Source organism: Nerophis lumbriciformis, linkage group LG20 (genome assembly GCF_033978685.3).
Source record: "Nerophis lumbriciformis linkage group LG20, RoL_Nlum_v2.1, whole genome shotgun sequence".
Lineage (NCBI taxonomy): Eukaryota > Metazoa > Chordata > Actinopteri > Syngnathiformes > Syngnathidae > Nerophis > Nerophis lumbriciformis.
Genome location: NC_084567.2, coordinates 4,209,937 through 4,232,387, shown reverse-complemented (window position 1 = coordinate 4,232,387; position 22,451 = coordinate 4,209,937). Strand labels below are relative to the sequence as shown.

The following is a 22,451-nucleotide window of genomic DNA, read 5'->3' as shown; positions in this document are numbered from 1 at the left end:
TGGTTTTTCACCTGTGTGTTCTTATGTGTTGAGTCAAATTTACATTTTGAGAAAAGCTTTTGCCCCAAACTGAACATTTAAATATTTTTAACCTGTGTGTGATCTCATGTGTTGAGTCAAATGGCAATTCTGATAAAAGCTTTTGCCAAAAACTGAACATTTATATGGTTTTTCAACTGTGTGTGTTCTCATGTGTCAGGTCAAATGGCAATTTTGAGAAAAACTTTCGCCACAAACTGAACAATTAAATGGTTTTTCACCTGTGTGTTTTCTCATGTGTTCAGTTAAACTGCAATTTCGAGAAAAGCTTTTACCACAAACTGAACAATTAAATGGTTTTTCACCAGTGTGTTCTCATGTGTCGACTCAAATAGCTATTTTGAGAAAAGCTTTTGACACAAACTGAACATTTAAATGGTTTTTCACTTGTGTGTTCTCATGTGTTGAGTCAAATTGACATTTTGAGAAAAGCTTTTGCCACAAATTAAACAATTAAATGGTTTTTCACCTGTGTGTGTTTTCATGTGTTGAGTCACATGGCTATTTTGAGAAAAACTTTTGCCACAAACTGAACAATTAAATGGTTTTTCCCTTGTGTGTGTTCTCGTGTGTTGAGTCAAATTGACATTTTGATTAAAGCTTTTGCCACAAACTGAACAATTAAATGGTTTTTCACCTGTGTGTGTTCTCATGTGTTTAATCAAACTGCAATTTTGAGAAAAGCTTTTGCTACAAACTGAACAATTAAATGGTTTTTCACCTGTGTGTGTTCTCATGTGTTCAGTCAAACTGCAATTTTGAGAAAAGCTTTTGCTACAAACTGAACAATTAAATGCTTTTTCTCCTGTGTGTGTTCTAATGTGTTTAATCAAACTGCACTTAACAGAAAAGCTTTTTTCACAAACTGAACAATTAAAAGGTTTTTCACCTGTGTGTGTTCTCATGTGTTTAATCAAACTGCACTTAATTGAAAAGCTTTTTCCACAAACTGAACAATTAAATGGTTTTTCACCAGTGTGTGTTCTCATGTGTTGAGTCAACCAGCTATTTTGAGAAAAGCTTTTGTCACAAACTGAACAATTAAATGTTTTTTCTCCTGTGTGTGTTCTCATGTGTTGAGTCAAATTGCTATTTTGAGAAAAGCTTTTTCCACAAACTGAACAATTAAATGGTTTTTCACCCATGTGTGTTCTCATGTGTCCAGTCAAATTGCACTTAACAGAAAAGCCTTTGCCACAAACTGAACAATTAAATGGTTTTTCACCTGTGTGTGTTCTCATGTGTCGAGTCAAATTGCCCTTTGTAGTAAAACTTTCAGCACAAACCGAGCAGCTCAAACATGTTTTACCTCTCTTCTTTGTAGAGCATTCAGAGTGTTTGTTGTCAGTGTGAGTCCTCATATCACCTTCACAGTCTTTATCGCTGCTCAAAGGTTCTTCAACCTCGTCTTCAGCCACACTATCTGATAGTGGAGCTAAGAGGTTGTCTACTTGTGGTTTCTCTTCATCATCTTCAGTCTTCACAGAGAGAATACTCAGTGGAAACTTGGTGTAATCAGCTTCCTCTCGTCCTAGAAGACACTCTCCCTCCTGAGTGATGCAGAGTTCCTCCTCTTCCTTTTTAATGCAGGGTGGTTGTGGAGTCTCCTGCTTCAAAGTGGAGCTCCCCCCTAACTGAGGGGAAACTTCTTCTGGATTACCGATCAGCTGCTGGACGTCTGCAAGACACAAACAACAAAAACACACTTTCTTCTATGTACTGTATGTGTGTGTAGTAGGGTTGTACAGTATACTGCTACTAATAAAGTATTGTGGTACTAATCAATTGAAATCGGTACTATAGCACCTTTGAAAAGTACAGATTTAGCCATTTAGCTAGTCCTACACCCCAGGCTACCAGGCACCCTTCGTCATAGGGGTCTCCATCACCCGAAACAAACAGCTTATCAAACCAGCCATAATTACCGTATTTTCCGCACTATTAGCCGCACCTAAAAACCACAAATTTACTCAAAAGCTGACAGTGCGGCTTATAACCCGGTGCGCTTTATATATGGATTAATATTAAGATTCATTTTCATAAAGTTTCGATCTCGCAACTTTGGTAAACAGCCGCCATCTTTTTTCCCGGTAGAACAGGAAGCGCTTCTTCTTCTACGCAAGCAACCGCCAAGGTAAGCACCCGCCCCCATAGAACAGGAAGCGCTTCTTCTTCTACTGTAAGCAACCACCCGCCCGCGTAGAAGAAGAAAAAGCGCACGGATATACCGTACGTTTCATTTCCTTTGTGTGTTTACATCTGTAAAGACCACAAAATGGCTCCTAGTAAGCGTCAGGGATCCGGTTCATGAAAAGACGCAATCTCTCCATCCGCACACGGATTACTATTTCACAGCAACTGATATTCCTGTGAACCGCACTGTGGATACAACGGGAGCACGTACGGTGAATATTCGCACCACAGGGAATGAGAAGTCATCCTTCACTGTGGTTCTAGCTTGCCATGCTAATGGCCAGAAACTTCCACCCATGGTGATATTCAAAAGGAAGACCTTGCCAAAAGAGACCTTTCCAGCCGGCGTCATCATAAAAGCTAACTCGAAGGGATGGATGAAGAAAAGATGAGCGAGTGGTTAAGGTAAGTTTAAGTTTACGCGAAGAGGCCGGGTGGCTTTTTTCACGCAGCTCTGTCCATGTTGATATACGTATGTTTGTGATTGCACATTTGCGTACATTTTGGGAGTGAACAGAGTTGTTAGAACGCTGGTTTTTAATATATTATTAAAGTTTGACTGACCTATCTGACTGTTTTTTTGACATTCCTTTAGCGCAGTTAGATGCGGCTTACAACACCGGGCGGCTTATAGGTGGACAAAGTTTTGAAATATACCGTTCATTGAAGGCGCGGCTTTTAACCCAGGGCGCCTTATGGTGCGGAAAATACGGTAAGTGTATTCCCAGAGTCAGAGCACCTGACATTGAAGCTAATCTTAGGGAGCTAACTCGCAGCAGGCCTAGTAAACTTGTACAACAGGCCAATTGCACCACTATAGCTACGCAAACATAGTTGTACACGTTGGCTCCAATGACACTAGGATGAGCCAGTCAGAGATTACAAAGAGGAACATAGCTAGGACTTGTAATCTCGATAGAAAGATGTCAAGGCATCAAGTACTTGCCTGCGAGAGGCAATGATGAGAGGTATAGCAGATTAGTCTCGCTTAACAAGTGGCTGGCTAGTTTTTGTAGAGAACGTTCATTGATAATTGGCCGTCTTTCTGGGGGAAACCGGGCTTGCTGATGAGGGACGGCCTTCACCCTAACCGGGAAGGCGCCATCACTCTATCTAGAAACATAGATTACTGGTTAAGTCACACTTGACTAACTACACTAGAGCAAGCTCGGACACAGGCAATTACAGTGTCTGTTACACCGGGTAAGGAGTCAGTTAAGCTTGAACTAACCAGCGCCAGGCTGGAAAATTCCGGCACACATAGCATTTCTCGTAGATTTATACACAAGTTTAAATGGTTTTTCTGTAGTGACTGTACCAGATGTGAACATGCATTCTACTGAGGTGGCAAATATCGACGCGTTCAATCTATCGCAGCACCAAGCAAACAATCTGAAAATCCCCATCATATCAATAATATACTATTCAAATTATTTAAGGCGCACTACACAAAACAAACATAACATTATTAATATCATTACTATGGATAACATTAAGAAAAAAATCCTCAAAACAGCCCACTACCTATAATATGGGCTTTTAAACATCAGATCATTGTTCCCCAAAACGTTACTACCTTTTTTCCCCTCAAAAGTCGACAGTGCACCTTATAACCCGGTTATATGAATTTTTCCCTCTTAACGAGGCATCTCCTCCTAACTATACAAATGCTTATATTGCCCGTCCCCTTAAAAGGGGTGGAGGCGTTGCACTAATATACAAACCCCGTTTCTTTATGAGTTGGGAAATTGTGTTAGATGTAAATATAAACGGAATACAATGATTTGCAAATCATTTTCAACACATATTCAGTTGAATATGCTACAAAGACAACATATTTGATGTTCAAACTGATACTTTTTTGTTGTTGCAAATAATCATTAACTTTAGAATTTGATGCCAGCAACACGTGACAAAGAAGTTGGGAAAGGTGGCAATAAATACTGATAAAGTTGAGGAATGCTCATCAAACACTTATTTGGAACATCCCACAGGTGAACAGGCAAATTGGGCACAGGTGGGTGCCATGATTGGGTATAAAAGTAGATTCCATGAAATGCTCAGTCATTCACAAACAAGGATGGGGCGAGGGTCACCACTTTGTCAACAAATGCGTGAGCAAATTGTTGAACAGTTTAAGAAAAACCTTTCTCAACCAATCAAGGAATTTAGGGATTTCACCATCTACGGTCCGTAATATCATCAAAGGGTTCAGAGAATCTGGAGAAATCACTGCACGTAAGCAGCTAAGCCCGTGACCTTCCATCCCTCAGGCTGTACTGCATCAACAAGCGACATCAGTGTGTAAAGGATACCACCACATGGGCTCAGGAACACTTCAGAAACCCACTGTCAGTAACTACAGTTGGTCGCTACATCTGTAAGTGCAAGTTAAAACTCTCCTATGCAAGGCGAAAACCGTTTATCAACAACACCCAGAAACGCCGTCGGCTTCGCTGGGCCTGAGCTCATCTAAGATGGACTGATACAAAGTGGAAAAGTGTTCTGTGGTCTGACGAGTCCACATTTCAAATTGTTTATGGAAACTGTGGACGTTGTGTCCTCCAGACCAAAGAGGAAAAGAACCATCCGGATTGTTATAGGCGCAAAGTGTAAAAGGCAGCATGTGTGATGGTATGGGGGTGTATTAGTGGCCAAGACATGGGTAACTTACACATCTGTGAAGGCGCCATTAATGCTGAAAGGTACATACAGGTTTTGGAGCAACATATGTTGACGTCAAAGCAACGTTACCATGGACGCCCCTGCTTATTTCAGCAAGACAATGCCAAGCCACGTGTTACATAAACGTGGCTTCATAGTAAAAGAGTGCGGGTACTAGACTGGCCTGCCTGTAGTCCAGACCTGTCTCCCATTGAAAATGTGTGGCGCATTATGAAGCCTAAAATAGCACAAGGGAGACCCCCGGACTGTTGAACAACTTAAGCTGTACATCAAGCAAGAATGGGAAAGAATTCCACCTGAGAAGCTTAAAAATGTGTCTCCTCAGTTCCCAAACGTTTACTGAGTGTTGTTAAAAGGAAAGGCCATGTAACACAGTGGTGAACATGCCCTTTCCCAACTACTTTGGCACGTGTTGCAGCCATGAAATTCCAAGTTAATTATTATTTGCAAAAAAAAATAAAGTTTATGAGTTTGAACATCAAATATGTTGTCTTTGTAGCATATTCAACTGAATATGGGTTGAAAAGGATTTGCAAATCATTGTATTCCGTTTATATTTACATCTAACACAATTTCCCAACTCATATGGAAACGGGGTTTGTACAATGAAAACCTGAACCTTACCCCTAACATAATTTGAGGTGCTTACAACGGGGCTTGTCACACCGCTACCTCTCTACCTCGCTCAGAGGTCGGGAACCCTTTTGGCTGAGAGAGCCATGAAAGCAAAGTATTTTAAAATGTCTAGCATTAAAAGACTACAATTGGTACAAAATGCGGCTGCTAGACTTTTGACAAGAACAAGAAAGTTTGATCATATTACACCTATGCTGTATATACCTTTATATGCGCATATATATATATATATATATATATATATCTTTAAAGGTTTTACTACTTACGTATAAAATACTACACGGTCTAGCTCCATCCTATCTTGCTGATTGTATTGTACCATATGTCCTGGCAAGAAATCTGCGTTGTAAGAACTCCGGCTTATTAGTGATTCCCAGAGCCCAAAAACAGTCTGCGGGCTTTAGAGCATTTTCTATTGGGGCTCCAGTACTATGGAATGCCCTCCCGGTAACAGTTAGAGATGCTACCTCAGTAGGAACATTTAAGTCCCATCTTAAAACTCATTTGTAAACGCTCGCTTTTAAATAGACCCCCTTTTTTAGACCAGTTGATCTGCCCTCTCTTTTCTGCTCCGCCCCCCTCTCCTGCGTGGAGAGGTTATTAGGTGACCCCAGATGAGGCACTAGCTGTTCCAAGTCGGGACCCGGGGTGGACCACTCTTCTGTGCATCAGTTGGGGACGTCTCTGCGCTGCTGACTTGTCTCCATTCAAGATGATCTCCTGCTGGCCCCACTATGGACTGGACTCTCACACTATTAACTAGATCCACTATGGACTGGACTCTCACACTATTAACTAGATCCACTATGGACTGGACTCTCACAATATTAACTAGATCCACTATGGACTGGACTCTCCCACTATTATGTTAGATCCACTATGGACTGGACTCTCCCACTATTATGTTAGATCCACTATGGACTGGACTCTCACACTATTAACTAGATCCACTATGGACTGGACTCTCACACTATTAACTAGATCCACTATGGAATGGACTCTCACACTATTAACTAGATCCACTATGGACTGGACTCTCACACTATTAACTAGATCCACTATGGACTGGACTCTCACACTATTAACTAGATCCACTATGGACTGGACTCTCACACTATTAACTAGATCCACTATGGACTGGACTCTCACACTATTAACTAGATCCACTATGGACTGGACTCTCACACTATTAACTAGATCCACTATGGACTGGACTCTCACAATATTAACTAGATCCACTATGGACTGGACTCTCCCACTATTATGTTAGATCCACTATGGACTGGACTCTCCCACTATTATGTTAGATCCACTATGGACTGGACTCTCACTATTATGTTAGATCCACTATGGACTAGACTCTCACTATTATGTTAGATCCACTATGGACTGGACTCTCACACTATTATGTTAGATCCACTATGGACTGGACTCTCACAATATTAACTAGATCCACTATGGACTGGACTCTCACACTATTAACTAGATCCACTATGGACTGGACTCTCCCACTATTATGTTAGATCCACTATGGACTGGACTCTCCCACTATTATGTTAGATCCACTATGGACTGGACTCTCACTATTATGTTAGATCCACTATGGACTAGACTCTCACTATTATGTTAGATCCACTATGGACTGGACTCTCACACTATTATGTTAGATCCACTATGGACTGGACTCTCACACTATTATGTTAGATCCACTATGGACTGGACTCTCACTATTATGTTAGATCCACTATGGACTGGACTCTCGCTATTATGTTAGATCCACTATGGACTAGACTCTCACCATTATGTTAGATCCACTATGGACTGGACTCTCACACTATTATGCTACATCCACTATGGACTAGACTCTCACTATTATGTTAGATCCACTATGGACTGGACTCTCACACTATTATGTTAGATCCACTATGGACTAGACTCTCACTATTATGTTAGATCCACTATGGACTGGACTCTCACACTATTAACTAGATCCACTATGGACTGGACTCTCACACTATTAACTAGATCCACTATGGACTGGACTCTCACACTATTAACTAGATCCACTATGGAATGGACTCTCACACTATTAACTAGATCCACTATGGACTGGACTCTCACACTATTAACTAGATCCACTATGGACTGGACTCTCACACTATTAACTAGATCCACTATGGACTGGACTCTCACACTATTAACTAGATCCACTATGGACTGGACTCTCACACTATTAACTAGATCCACTATGGACTGGACTCTCACACTATTAACTAGATCCACTATGGACTGGACTCTCACAATATTAACTAGATCCACTATGGACTGGACTCTCCCACTATTATGTTAGATCCACTATGGACTGGACTCTCCCACTATTATGTTAGATCCACTATGGACTGGACTCTCACTATTATGTTAGATCCACTATGGACTAGACTCTCACTATTATGTTAGATCCACTATGGACTGGACTCTCACACTATTATGTTAGATCCACTATGGACTGGACTCTCACAATATTAACTAGATCCACTATGGACTGGACTCTCACACTATTAACTAGATCCACTATGGACTGGACTCTCCCACTATTATGTTAGATCCACTATGGACTGGACTCTCCCACTATTATGTTAGATCCACTATGGACTGGACTCTCACTATTATGTTAGATCCACTATGGACTAGACTCTCACTATTATGTTAGATCCACTATGGATTGGACTCTCACACTATTATGTTAGATCCACTATGGACTGGACTCTCACACTATTATGTTAGATCCACTATGGACTGGACTCTCACTATTATGTTAGATCCACTATGGACTGGACTCTCGCTATTATGTTAGATCCACTATGGACTAGACTCTCACCATTATGTTAGATCCACTATGGACTGGACTCTCACACTATTATGCTACATCCACTATGGACTAGACTCTCACTATTATGTTAGATCCACTATGGACTGGACTCTCACACTATTATGTTAGATCCACTATGGACTAGACTCTCACTATTATGTTAGATCCACTATGGACTGGACTCTCACACTATTAACTAGATCCACTATGGACTGGACTCTCACACTATTAACTAGATCCACTATGGACTGGACTCTCACACTATTAACTAGATCCACTATGGACTGGACTCTCACACTATTAACTAGATCCACTATGGACTGGACTCTCACACTATTAACTAGATCCACTATGGACTGGACTCTCACACTATTAACTAGATCCACTATGGACTGGACTCTCACACTATTAACTAGATCCACTATGGACTGGACTCTCACACTATTAACTAGATCCACTATGGACTGGACTCTCACACTATTAACTAGATCCACTATGGACTGGACTCTCACACTATTAACTAGATCCACTATGGACTGGACTCTCACACTATTAACTAGATCCACTATGGACTGGACTCTCACACTATTAACTAGATCCACTATGGACTGGACTCTCACACTATTAACTAGATCCACTATGGACTGGACTCTCACACTATTAACTAGATCCACTATGGACTGGACTCTCACACTATTAACTAGATCCACTATGGACTGGACTCTCACACTATTAACTAGATCCACTATGGACTGGACTCTCACACTATTAACTAGATCCACTATGGACTGGACTCTCACACTATTAACTAGATCCACTATGGACTGGACTCTCACACTATTAACAAGATCCACTATGGACTGGACTCTCACACTATTAACTAGATCCACTATGGACTGGACTCTCACACTATTAACTAGATCCACTATGGACTGGACTCTCACACTATTAACTAGATCCACTATGGACTGGACTCTCCCACTATTATGTTAGATCCACTATGGACTGGACTCTCACTATTATGTTAGATCCACTATGGACTAGACTCTCACTATTATGTTAGATCCACTATGGACTGGACTCTCACACTATTATGTTAGATCCACTATGGACTGGACTCTCACACTATTATGTTAGATCCACTATGGACTGGACTCTCACTATTATGCTAGATCCACTATGGACTGGACTCTCGCTATTATGTTAGATCCACTATGGACTAGACTCTCACTATTATGTTAGATCCACTATGGACTGGACTCTCACACTATTATGCTACATCCACTATGGACTAGACTCTCACTATTATGTTGGATCCACTATGGACTGGACTCTCACACTATTAACTAGATCCACTATGGACTGGACTCTCACACTATTAACTAGATCCACTATGGACTGGACTCTCACACTATTAACTAGATCCACTATGGACTGGACTCTCACACTATTAACTAGATCCACTATGGACTGGACTCTCACACTATTAACTAGATCCACTATGGACTGGACTCTCACACTATTAACTAGATCCACTGTGGACTGGACTCTCACACTATTAACTAGATCCACTATGGACTGGACTCTCACAATATTAACTAGATCCACTATGGACTGGACTCTCTCACTATTATGTTAGATCCACTATGGACTGGACTTTCACACTATTAACTAGATCCACTATGGACTGGACTCTCACAAAATTAACTAGATCCACTATGGACTGGACTCTCACACTATTAACTAGATCTACTTTACGTCTATCGCACCGGTCGCAAAGGTTTCTCATTGTTCCCATTCATTGGATTGAGTTTTTCCTTGCCCTGATGTGGGATCTGAGCCTAGCATGTCGTTGTGGTTTGTGCAGCCCTTTGAGAAACTTGTGATTAAGGAAAATATGAATAAACTTTGATTGATTGAACACTTATATGGTTTTTCATCTGTGTGTGTTCTCATGTGTTGAGTCAAAGAGCTATTTTGAGAAAAGCTTTCCCCACAGACTGAACATTTTTTTCCCCTCTTGTGTGTTCTCATGTGTCGCGTCAAATAGGTATTTCAAGAAAAGCTTAACCACAAACTGAACAATTAAATGGTTTTTCACCTGCGTGTGTTCTCATGTGTCGAGTCAAAGAGCTTTTCAGAGAAAAGCTTTTGCTACAAACCGAGCAGCTCGAACATTTTTACCTTCAAAGTCTTTATCGCTGCTCAAAGGTTCTTCAACCTCGTCTTCAGCCTCACTATCTGATAGTGGAGCTAAGAGGTTGTCTACTTGTGGTTTCTCTTCATCATCTTCAGTCTTCACAGAGAGAATATTCAGTGGAAACTTGGTGTAATCAGCTTCCTCTCGTCCTAGAAGACACTCTCCCTCCTGAGTGATGCAGAGTTCCTCCTCTTCCTTTTTAATGCAGGGTGGTTGTGGAGTCTCCTGCTTCAAAGTGGAGCTCCCCCCTAACTGAGGGGAAACTTCTTCTGGATTACCGATCAGCTGCTGGACGTCTGCAAGACACAAACAACAAAAACACACTTTCTTCTATGTACTGTATGTGTGTGTAGTAAAATGGTAAATGGGTTGCACTTGTATAGCGCTTTTCTACCTTTTTAAGGAACTCAAAGCGCTTTGACACTATTTCCACATTCACCCATTCACACACACACACATTCACACACTGATGGCGGGGTTGCTTGGTATCACTACGGGATCAAAAAGGAGCGAGGCTAACGCCACGCTACTGGGAACTGTAGTTAAGCTACATAGCGTCACTACCGTATTTTCCGCACCATAAGGCGCCCTGGGTTAAAAGCCGCGCCTTCAATGAACGGCATATTTCAAAACTTTGTCCACCTATAAGCCGCCCCGTGTTGTAAGCCGCATCTAACTGCGCTAAAGGAATGTCAAAAAAAACAGTCAGATAGGTCAGTCAAACTTTAATAATATATTAAAAACCAGCGTTCTAACAACTCTGTTCACTCCCAAAATGTACGCAAATGTGCAATCACAAACATAGTAAAATTCAAAATAGTGCAGAGCAATAGCAACATAATGTTGCTCGAACGTTAATGTCACAACACACAAAATAAACATAGCGCTCACTTTCTGAAGTTATTCTTCATTCATAAATCCCTCGAATTATTCTCCTTCGTTGTCCGAATTGAAAAGTTGGGCAAATGTGGGATCCAAAATGTCGTCTGGCGCTGTCTCCCTGTCTCCCTGTCTTGGTGAACATCACGTGTGTTCGCCTTCTGTCATCCACTGTTCCCACACAGTTAGCAGTCTAGCTTCGAATGCCCTGTTGACACCAATATCTAGCGGCTGGAGGTCTTTTGTCAATCCACCCGGAATGACGGCGAGTATTGAATTAAGCGCGTAAGCGTGTCTCTTAATGTGATGTTATGAGCTAGCAAATATAACAACTACACTACCCAGCATGCAACGATAGTGACGAGCATGCGCGGTAGCCCTGAGAAGCGTTGTTGTATGCTGGCAGTTAGAATGTGGTTATGAGCACGCTGTGAGTAAACGTTGAGAACTCAGTTAACACGCCTCGTCTGCATTATTTATAATTAGACAGACAACACACTTAATAGGAGCCATTTTGGGGTCTTTACATAAACACACAAATGGAAATGAAACGTCACATATCCCAGCATGCACCGCGCGCTTCTTCTACGGGGAAAAAAGATGGCGGCTGTTTACCGAAGTTGCGAGACCGAAACTTTATGAAAATGAATCTTAATATTTATCCATATATAAAGCGCACCGGGTTATAAGGCGCACTGTCAGCTTTTGAGAAAATTTGTGGTTTTTAGGTGCGCCTTATAGTGCGGAAAATACGGTACTTGTTGTTCACTACTGCCATCACTGATTCTAACTCGTAAATAAACGCTAGCAAAAGTCAGCTAACAATGCAGGTAATGGGGATGCACTCTATATCTTTTATGTGGCGCAGTGGAAGAGTGGCCGTGCGCGACCCGAGGGTCCCTGGTTCAATCCCCACCTAGTACCAACCTCGTCATGTCCGTTGTGTCCTGAGCAAGACACTTCACCCTTGCTCCTGATGGGTGCTGGTTAGCGCCTTGCATGGCAGCTCCCTCCATCAGTGTGTGAATGTGTGTGTGAATGGGTAAATGTGGAAGTAGTGTCAAAGCGCTTTGAGTACCTTGAAGGTAGAAAAGCGCTATACAAGTACAACCCATTTATCATTTATTTATTTATTAAAAAAATATCCAGCAACTTTTTATATACACGCTGTAAGTATATATGTACTGTAATAACAGGCACATTCATAATAACATGTAATATTTACGTATTTTCAACATTTGTTATCATTTTAAAGGGGAACATTATCACCAGACCTATGTAAGCGTCAATATATACCTTGATGTTGCAGAAAAAAGACCATATATTTTTTTAACCGATTTCCGAACTCTAAATGGGTGAATTTTGGCGAATTAAACGCCTTTCTATTATTCGCTCTCGGAGCGGGGATGAGGGTATGTCACATCGGGAAGCAATCCGCCATTTTCTCACTTTCGTCGGTGTGTTGTCGGAGGGTGTAACAACACGAACAGGGACGGATTCAAGTTGCACCAGTGGCCCAAAGATGCCAAAGTGGCAAGAAATTGGACGAAATTTTTGTTCAAAATACTAGGGTGTGGGGAAAGCCGACGAAATGGTCAGTCGTTTGTTCCGCACACTTTACCGACAAAAGCTATGCTACGACAGAGATGGCAAGAATGTGTGGATATCCTGCGACACTCAAAGCAGATGTTGACATCAACTCCAAAACTGGACAGATCAGCTTTCAGGAAAAGAGAGCAGATGAGGGTATGTCTACAGAATATATTAATTGATGAAAACTTTATTAATTACTCGCGGTTTTACGTAAATTATTATACATAAACTGTGTTTACCAATAATTTAGCTTAAAAACATTTATTTTTTTCAATCATTCGAGTACATTCGGGTAGTCTTGTGTAATGCAGTATTTTGTGTCTATTTAGGTATGGTTAACCTGAGTGCTGAAATCGTGGAAAAATATATGTTCTTAGCGCGCCTGAAATGGGCTGTCTGCACTCTCAAAGTGCATGTAGTTGCCAAATGTATTTCATATGCTGTAAACCTAGTTCATAGTTGTTAGTTTCCTTTAATGCCAAACAAACACATACCAATCGTTGGTTAGAAGGCGATCGCCGAATTCGTCCTCGCTTTCTCCCGTGTCGCTGGCTGTCGTGTCGTTTTCGTGGGTTTCGCTTGCATACGGTTCAAACCGATATGGCTCAATAGCTTCAGTTTCTTCTTCAATTTGGTTTTCGCTACCTGCCTCCACACTACAACCATCCGTTTCAATACATGCGTAATCTGTTGAATCGCTTAAGCCGCTGAAATCCGAGTCTGAATCCGAGCTAATGTCGCTATAGCTTGCTGTTCTTTCCGCCATGTTTGTTTGTGTTGGCATCACTATGTGACGTCACAGGAAAATGGACGGGTGTTTATAACGATGGTTAAAATCAGGCACTTTGAAGCTTTTTTTAGGGATATTGCGTGATGGGTAAAATTTTGAAAAAAACTTCGAAAAATATAATAAGCCACTGGGAACTGATTTTTAATGGTTTTAACCCTTCTGAAATTGTGATAATGTTCCCCTTTAAGCAAATGGCGGCACATTATTTACACAGACGCATCACAACGTTCGCTATTTCCTTCAACAACACCACCAACTATTACTAATAAAGGCAGACTTCATGAGTGCCATCAAAGAATACTTTGGGACAAATTATGATCCAGAACCTTTTATTTTTGAGCCTGAATATAAGGAGGATGAGCTACAAGAGTGACCAGGACTTCTCGGACCAGGACTTCTCGGAAGACAGCAGGAACTTCACTCGGTTACAGAAAACACCGTGAGTATGGCTTCCTGCGCGTCTTGCACCTTACTCACGGAGAGGCTGGCTCTGCTAGAGGGCCGTGTCCGCCAGTTAGAGCAGAGTAATCTCGTAACTTTAGATGTTGCGGACACATCTGCTAGCGTTAGCTGTAGCGAGCTAACTAGCCCAGCATGTAGCAGTCCTAAGCGGCCTACAAGCTACGGTGTACCGGTTGAGACGCATAATAGATTTAGCTCTTTAGCTAGTCCTACACCCCAGTCTACCGGGCACCACACCTTAGTCATAGGGGACTCCATCACCCGAAACATAAAGCTTAGCAAACCAGCCACAATTAAGTGCATCCCGGGGGCCCGAGCACCTGACATAGAGGCTAATCTTAGGGAGCTAACTCGCAACAGGCCTAGTAAACACGTACGACAGGCTAATCGCACCACTAGTTATGCGAATATAGTTGTACACGTTGGCTCCAATGACACTAGAATGAGACAGTCAGAGATTACAAAGAGAAACATAGCCAGGACTTGTGATCTCGCTAGAAAGATGTCCAGGCATCGAGTAATTGTCTCTGGCCCCCTGCCTGCGAGAGGCAATGATGAGAGATATAGCAGATTAGTCTCGCTTAACAAGTGGCTGGCTAGCTTCTGTAGACAACAGGGACTAACGTTTATTGATAATTGGCCCTCTTTCTGGGGCAAACCAGGCTTGCTGATGAGGGACGGCCTTCACCCTAACCAGGAAGGCGCCATCATCCTGTCTAAGAATATAGACTACTGTTTAAGTCACATTTGACTAACTACACTAGAGCAAGCCCGGTCACAGGCAATTACAGAGCCTGCTAGTCCGGGTGAGGAGTCAGTTAAGCTAGAACTAGCCAGCGCCAGGCTGGATAATTCCTGTACGCATAGCAATTTTCTTAGAATAACACACAACTCACATAATGTGTTTTCTGTTGTGAATGTGTCCGGGGTAGATATGCATTCTACTGAGGTGGCAAATCATGATGCGTTCAGTCGATCGCAGCATCAAGCAAACAATCTGAAAATTCCCGTCGTATCAATTCCTAGATATGGTCGAAACTATTTAAAGTGCACTACGTTTAATAAACGTAACATTATTAATATTTCTACTACGGATAATTTAAACAAAAACTCGTCAAAACAGCCCAATACTTATAATATGGGCTTTTTAAACATAAGATCATTGTCTCCCAAAACGTTATTAGTTAATGAGGTCATTAGAGACAACAATCTTAACGTCATTGGTCTTAGCGAAACCTGGCTCAAACCAGACGAATTTTTTGCGCTAAATGAGGCATCTCCTCCTAATTATACGAATGCGCATATTGCCCGTCCCCTTAAAAGGGGTGGGGGGGTCGCATTAATATACAATGAAAACTTTAACCTTACCCCTAACCTAAATAATAAATACAAATCGTTTGAGGTGCTTACTATGAGGTCTGTCGCACCGCTGCCTCTCGATATGGCTGTTATCTACCGCCCCCCAGGGCCCTACTCGGACTTTATTAATGAATTCTCAGAGTTCGTTGCTGATCTAGTGACGCACGCAGACAATATAATCATAATGGGGGACTTTAATATCCATATGAATACCCCATCGGACCCTCAGTGCGTGGCGCTCCAGACTATAATTGATAGCTGTGGTCTTACACAAATAATAAATGAACCTACGCATCGCAACGGCAATATAATAGATCTAGTGCTGGTCAGGGGTGTCACCACCTCCAAAGTTATGGTACTCCCGTATACTAAAGTAATGTCCGATCATTACCTTATAAAATTCGAAGTTCTGACTCATTGTCAACAAACTAATAATAATAATAACTGCTATAGCAGCCGCAACATTAATGCCGCCACAACAATGACTCTTGCTGACCTACTGCCTTCGGTAATGGCACCATTCCCAAATTATGTCGGCTCTATTGATAACCTCACTAACAACTTTGACAATGCCCTGCGCAAAACCATTGATAGCATAGCACCGCTAAAACAAAAAAGGGCCCCTAAAAGGCGCACCCCATGGTTTACAGAGGAAACCAGAGCTCATAAATTATCATGTAGAAAGTTGGAACGCAAATGGCGCGCGACCAAGCTTGAGGTTTTCCATCAAGCATGGAGTGATAGTTTAATATCGTATAAACGCATGCTTACCTTAGCTAAAGCTAAATATTACTCAAATCTCATCCGCCTCAACAAAAACGACCCAAAATTTTTGTTTAGTACAGTAGCATCGCTAACCCAACAAGGGACTCCTCCCAATAGCTCCACCCACTCGGCAGATGACTTTATGAATTTCTTTAATAAGAAAATTGAACTCATTAGAAAGGAGATTAAAGACAACGCATCCCAGCTACAACTGGGTTCTATGAACACAGATACAACTGTATCTACGACGGATACTGCAATACAAAATAGTCTCTCTCTTTTTGATGAAATAACATTAGAGGAACTATTACAGCGTGTAAGTGGGATAAAACAAACAACATGTTTACTTGACCCACTTCCTGGGAAACTTATCAAGGAGCTTTTTGCATTATTAGGTCCATCAGTGCTAAATATTATAAACTTATCACTTTCCTCTGGCACTGTTCCCCTAGCATTCAAGAAAGCGGTTATTCATCCTCTGCTCAAAAGACCTAACCTTGATCCTGACCTCATGGTAAACTACCGACCGGTGTCCCACCTTCCCTTTATTTCGAAAATCCTCGAAAAAATTGTCGCACAGCAGCTAAATGAACACTTAGTGTCTAACAATCTCTGTGAACCTTTTCAATCCGGTTTCAGGGCAAATCACTCTACGGAGACAGCCCTCGCAAAAATGACTAATGATCTACTGCTGACGATGGATTCTGATGCGTCATCTATGTTGCTGCTTCTTGATCTTAGCGCTGCTTTCGATACCGTCGATCATAATATTTTATTAGAGCGTATCAAAACACGTATTGGTATGTCAGACTTAGCCTTGTCGTGGTTTAACTCTTATCTTACTGACAGGATGCAATGCGTCTCCCATAATAATGTGACCTCTGACTATGTTAAGGTAACGTGCGGAGTTCCTCAGGGTTCGGTTCTTGGCCCTGCACTCTTTAGTATTTACATGCTGCCGCTAGGCGACATCATACGCAAATACGGTGTTAGCTTTCATTGTTATGCTGATGACACCCAACTCTACATGCCCCTAAGGCTGACCAACACGCCGGATTGTAGTCAGCTGGAGGCGTGTCTTAATGAAATTAAACATTGGATGTCCGCTAACTTCTTGCAACTCAACGCCAAGAAAACGGAAATGCTGATTATCGGTCCTGCTAAACACCGACATTTATTTAATAATACCACCTTAACATTTGACAACCAAACAATTACACAAGGCGAATCAGTAAAGAATCTGGGTATTATCTTCGACCCAACTCTCTCGTTTGAATCACACATTAAGAGTGTTACTAAAACGGCCTTCTTTCATCTCCGTAATATCGCTAAAATTCGTTCTATTTTATCCACTAGCGACGCTGAGATCATTATTCATGCGTTCGTTACGTCTCGTCTCGACTACTGTAACGTATTATTTTCGGGTCTCCCTATGTCTAGCATTAAAAAATTACAGTTGGTACAAAATGCGGCTGCTAGACTTTTGACAAGAACAAGAAAGTTTGATCATATTACGCCTATACTGGCTCACCTGCACTGGCTTCCTGTGCACTTAAGAAGTGACTTTAAGGTTTTACTACTTACGTATAAAATACTACACGGTCTAGCTCCGTCCTATCTTGTCGATTGTATTGTACCATATGTCCCGGCAAGAAATCTGCGTTCAAAGAACTCCGGCTTATTAGTGATTCCCAGAGCCCAAAAAAAGTCTGCGGGCTATAGAGCGTTTTCTATTCGGGCTCCAGTACTATGGAATGCCCTCCCGGTAACAATTAGAGATGCTACCTCAGTAGAAGCATTTAAGTCCCATCTTAAAACTCATTTGTATACTCTAGCCTTTAAATAGCCCCCCTGTTGGACCAGTTGATCTGCCGTTTCTTTTCTTTTCTCCTCTGCTCCCCTTTTCCTTGAGGGGGTGGGGGGCACAGGTCCGGTGGCCATGGATGAAGTGCTGGCTGTCCAGAGTCGGGACCCGGGGTGGACCGCTCGCCTGTGCATCGGCTGGGAACATCTCTACGCTGCTGACCCGTCTCCGCTCGGGATGGTGTCCTGCTGGCCCCACTATGGACTGGACTCTTACTATTATGTTGGATCCACTATGGACTGGACTCTCACAATATTATGTCAGACCCACTCGACATCCATTGCTTTCGGTCTCCCCTAGAGGGGGGGGGTTACCCACATATGCGGTCCTCTCCAAGGTTTCTCATAGTCATTCACATCGACGTCCCACTGGGGTGAGTTTTTCCTTGCCCGTATGTGGGCTTTGTACCGAGGATGTCGTTGTGGCTTGTGCAGCCCTTTGAGACACTTGTGATTTAGGGCTATATAAATAAAGATTGATTGATTGAGATTGATTGATAAGCAGATCAAGCAATTAGCACTATTGCTAAGTGCTAAACAAAAAATACAAACTATATTCCATCCAATCTCGATTAATATCACTATTTATTTAAATGAAGGCAGTTTTTCCGGTGCAGGATACTACTGCGGTAACTTCTGACAAACATTTCCGCCATTTTTGATCGAGGTAAAAATGCTAACAGGTTCTTTGTTTACATTGTTCAACAAAGTCGGCTAATTTCTATTTTTAGGGCTTGGAATTCAAACAGCTTTCAAATGAGGGAACGCAACACACTCACCTTCATCTTCGCTTTTCAGATTGTTCTCCGTTGGTGGCGCTGATTCTCTTTCATCTTCTCTTTTAGCGGACGTCGCCATCTTAGCATAGCAGTAGTCGTCCATCTTCTATCACGTCTTCAATCTTCACTTCACATAACACGCCGTCCCTCCACACTCAAAGTCCGTTTGGTGGGCTTAAGAAAAGGTGAATAGTTGAGGTATTTGATGCTATTTTTGAATCTATAAGATCGTAAATGTGAAACTTCTCCGGAAAGCCACGCCGCTTAGTCCGCCATCTTGGACTTCCCGCTTTACCACTGTTCCATGTGTTTGCGCATGCGCCAGAAGTGTGCAACTTCCGATCCACAACTGCACTTTAAAAAATAAAATACCTTTTAAATAACTAGCGGCCCTTTTTCATCCTTTCTTACATTTCTGGCTCATAATTGAAGTGCTCCTTATCGCGAAAACATTTTTGATATCAAAATACTTTGGAGATAGAAATTAAACAAAAATCGACAATGTTGTATTCTGTCTTTTAGTGGGTTCAAGCAAACGGTAAGTTGTTCCACAAAGTAAGTCTTGTGAAAGTGTGAAACTAATACAATAATCAACCAGAGCTTACAATTAGTCTGACATCCAAAAAAGAAAACACATAGATGTCACAAACATATCAGAAGTAATCATACCTCGTTGGCCTCATAAACTCCAAGGGAATAAAGTTTATTTTCAATCCGAGACTCCATTAACGTCTTCCACATCAAACACTTGTCGTCTCATGCTGCTTCCTTAATTCCCTCACATATTAATTGTCCCTCCAACAACGTGACCAAACCGGAAACAAAACATATATTCCCCACTCAATTGACATGGGTTTGTAACAAAAATAAAGTTAACATAAACTTGCATGGATTAACCCAAGGAAATACCTTTTTAATCACATTATGTGTACAATATGAACTTATCTTTATGCATTGTATTTATTTATTCTCACCAACTATGACATTATATATCAAATATACATGTTGCTTCTGTCAGCAGCTACACTGACATTGATGTGTCTCTGAGAACTGAACACATTTTTATAACTTATAACAAAATGTGTTTATACAGTAACCTGCTCACATGAGTCACATTACAGCAGGGGTGTCAAACTCATTTTAGCTCAGGGGCCGCATGGAGGAAAATCTATTTCCACGTTGGCGGGACGGGTAAAATCATGGCATGATAACTTAAAAATACAACTATGACAACTTCAGATTGTTTTCTTTATTTTACTTCGGCCCAAAAGAGAACAAGCACATTCTGAAAATGTACATATCACAAATAATCCTCTTGACAAAACACTTCAAGTTAGTTGAACAGTTAGAGGGGGAAAAATGGTGCATTTTCAAAAACACCTTGAAGAACAAAATGAATTTAGACTTAATTTCAGTGTTTCTATTAAACTTTAAGTCACAACCCATCTAGGCTTGAACAAAAAACTAAATAAAGCATGAATTGTTATGTAACACTAAGGGGAGGTGACGGCTCAGACACTAGGGGGCAGTAATGATACAATAATTTATTATATACACCTGTATATAGTTAATATATATATATCATACTTGCCAACCCTCCCAGATTTTCCGGGAGACTCCCGAAATTCAGCGCCTCTCCCGAAAACCTCCCGGGACAAATTTTCTCCCGAAAATCTCCCAAAATTCTGGCGGAGCTGGGGGCCACACCCCCTCCAGGTTTATTGTTAGGCAGTTTCATTAACGTCCTCCCATCGCGGCAACAACACACAACAACAGCAGTCACGTTTTCGTCTACCGTAAAGCAGTTTGTCTGCCGTAAACAGCAACGTTGTGACACTCTTAAACAGGACAATACTGCCATCTACTGTACATGCATATGTGACAATAACATCTCGGGCTTTTAGAGAGTGCAGTGCACAACTGCGCACACAACAAGGAGACGAAGCAGAATGCATCATCAGAGAGGGTGTTCAGCATGGTTAGAAAAATAGTGACAGAGAATAGAACAAGGATGGACAATTCAACCCTTAACTCAACAATGAGTAGATGAGTGTTATGTGTGTGTATATGTGTAAATAAATGAACACTGAAATTCAAGTATTTCTTTTATTTATGTATATATATATATATATATATATATCGTGGGATCACACTCCTCAGCCTTCCCGGTAAGGTCTATTCAGGTGTACTGGAGAGGAGGCTACGCCGGATAGTCGAACCTCGGATTCAGGAGGGAACAGTGTGGTTTTCGTCCTGGTCGTGGAACTGTGGACCAGCTCTATACTCTCGGCAGGGTCCTTGAGGGTGCATGGGAGTTTGCCCAACCAGTCTACATGTGCTTTGTGGACTTGGAGAAGGCATTCGACCGTGTCCCTCGGGAAGTCCTGTGGGGAGTGCTCAGAGAGTATGTGGTATCGGACTGTCTGATTTTGGCGGTCCGCTCCCTGTATGATCAGTGTCAGAGCTTGGTCCGCATTGCCGGCAGTAAGTCGGACACGTTTCCAGTGAGGGTTGGACTCCGCCAAGGCTGCTCTTTGTCACCCATTCTGTTCTGAACTTTTATGGACATAATTTCTAGGCGCAGTCAAGGCGTTGAGGGGATCCGGTTTGGTGGCTGCAGGATTAGGTCTCTGCTTTTTGCAGATGATGTGGTCCTGATGGCTTCATCTGGCCAGGATCTTCAGCTTTCGCTGGATCGGTTCGCAGCCGAGTGTGAACCTCCTGGGATGTGATACAGCACCTCCAAGTCCGAGTCCATGGTTCTCGCCCGGAAAAGGGTGGAGTGCCATCTCCGGGTTGGGGAGGCGATCTTGCCCCAAGTGGAGGAGTTCAAGTACCTCGGAGTCTTGTTCACGAGTGAGGGAAGAGTGGATGGTGAGATCGACAGGCGGATCGGTGCGGCGTCTTCAGTAATGCAGACGCTGTATCGATCCGTTGTGGTGAAGAAGGAGCTGAGCCGGAAGGCAAAGCTCTCAATTTACCGGTCGATCTACGTTCCCATCCTCACCTATGGTCATGAGCTTTGGGTCATGACCGAAAGGACAAGATCACGGGTACAAGCGGCCCAAATGAGTTTCCTCCGCCGGGTGGCGGGTCTCTCCCTTAGAGATAGGGTGAGAAGCTCTGTCATCCGGGAGGAGCTCAAAGTAAAGCCGCTGCTCCTCCACATCGAGAGGAGCCAGATGAGGTGGTTTGGGCATCTGGTCAGGATGCCACCCGATCACCTCCCTCGGGAGGTGTTTAGGGCACGTCCGACCGGTAGGAGGCCACGGGGAAGACCCAGGACACGTTGGGAAGACTATGTCTCCCGGCTGGCCTGGGAACGCCTCGGGATCCCCC

At 42.3% G+C, this 22,451-nt stretch overlaps 1 protein-coding gene across 1 annotated transcript; it reads right to left on the bottom strand.

The window, feature by feature from the left end:
- Positions 1-69: 69 nt before the first annotated feature.
- On the bottom strand, positions 70-19,191 carry LOC140679656 (uncharacterized). The gene is made up of 2 exons (XM_072915503.1): positions 19,113-19,191; positions 70-1,717 (listed from the first exon to the last, which is right to left on the bottom strand). Exons 1-2 carry the CDS (start codon positions 19,189-19,191, stop codon positions 423-425), a joined length of 1,374 nt encoding a protein of 457 aa, XP_072771604.1. The 3' UTR covers positions 70-422.
- Between the last annotated feature and the right edge of the window lie 3,260 nt (positions 19,192-22,451).

Coding starts and splice junctions, on each gene's coding strand:
- LOC140679656 (XM_072915503.1), bottom strand. CDS start 19,191: ATGGCGACGTCCGCTAAAAGAGAAGATGAAAGAGAATCAGCGCCACCA. Junction 1,718..19,112: donor TCTGAAAAGCGAAGATGAAG/GTGAGTGTGTTG, acceptor TGTGTCTTGCAG/ACGTCCAGCAGCTGATCGGT.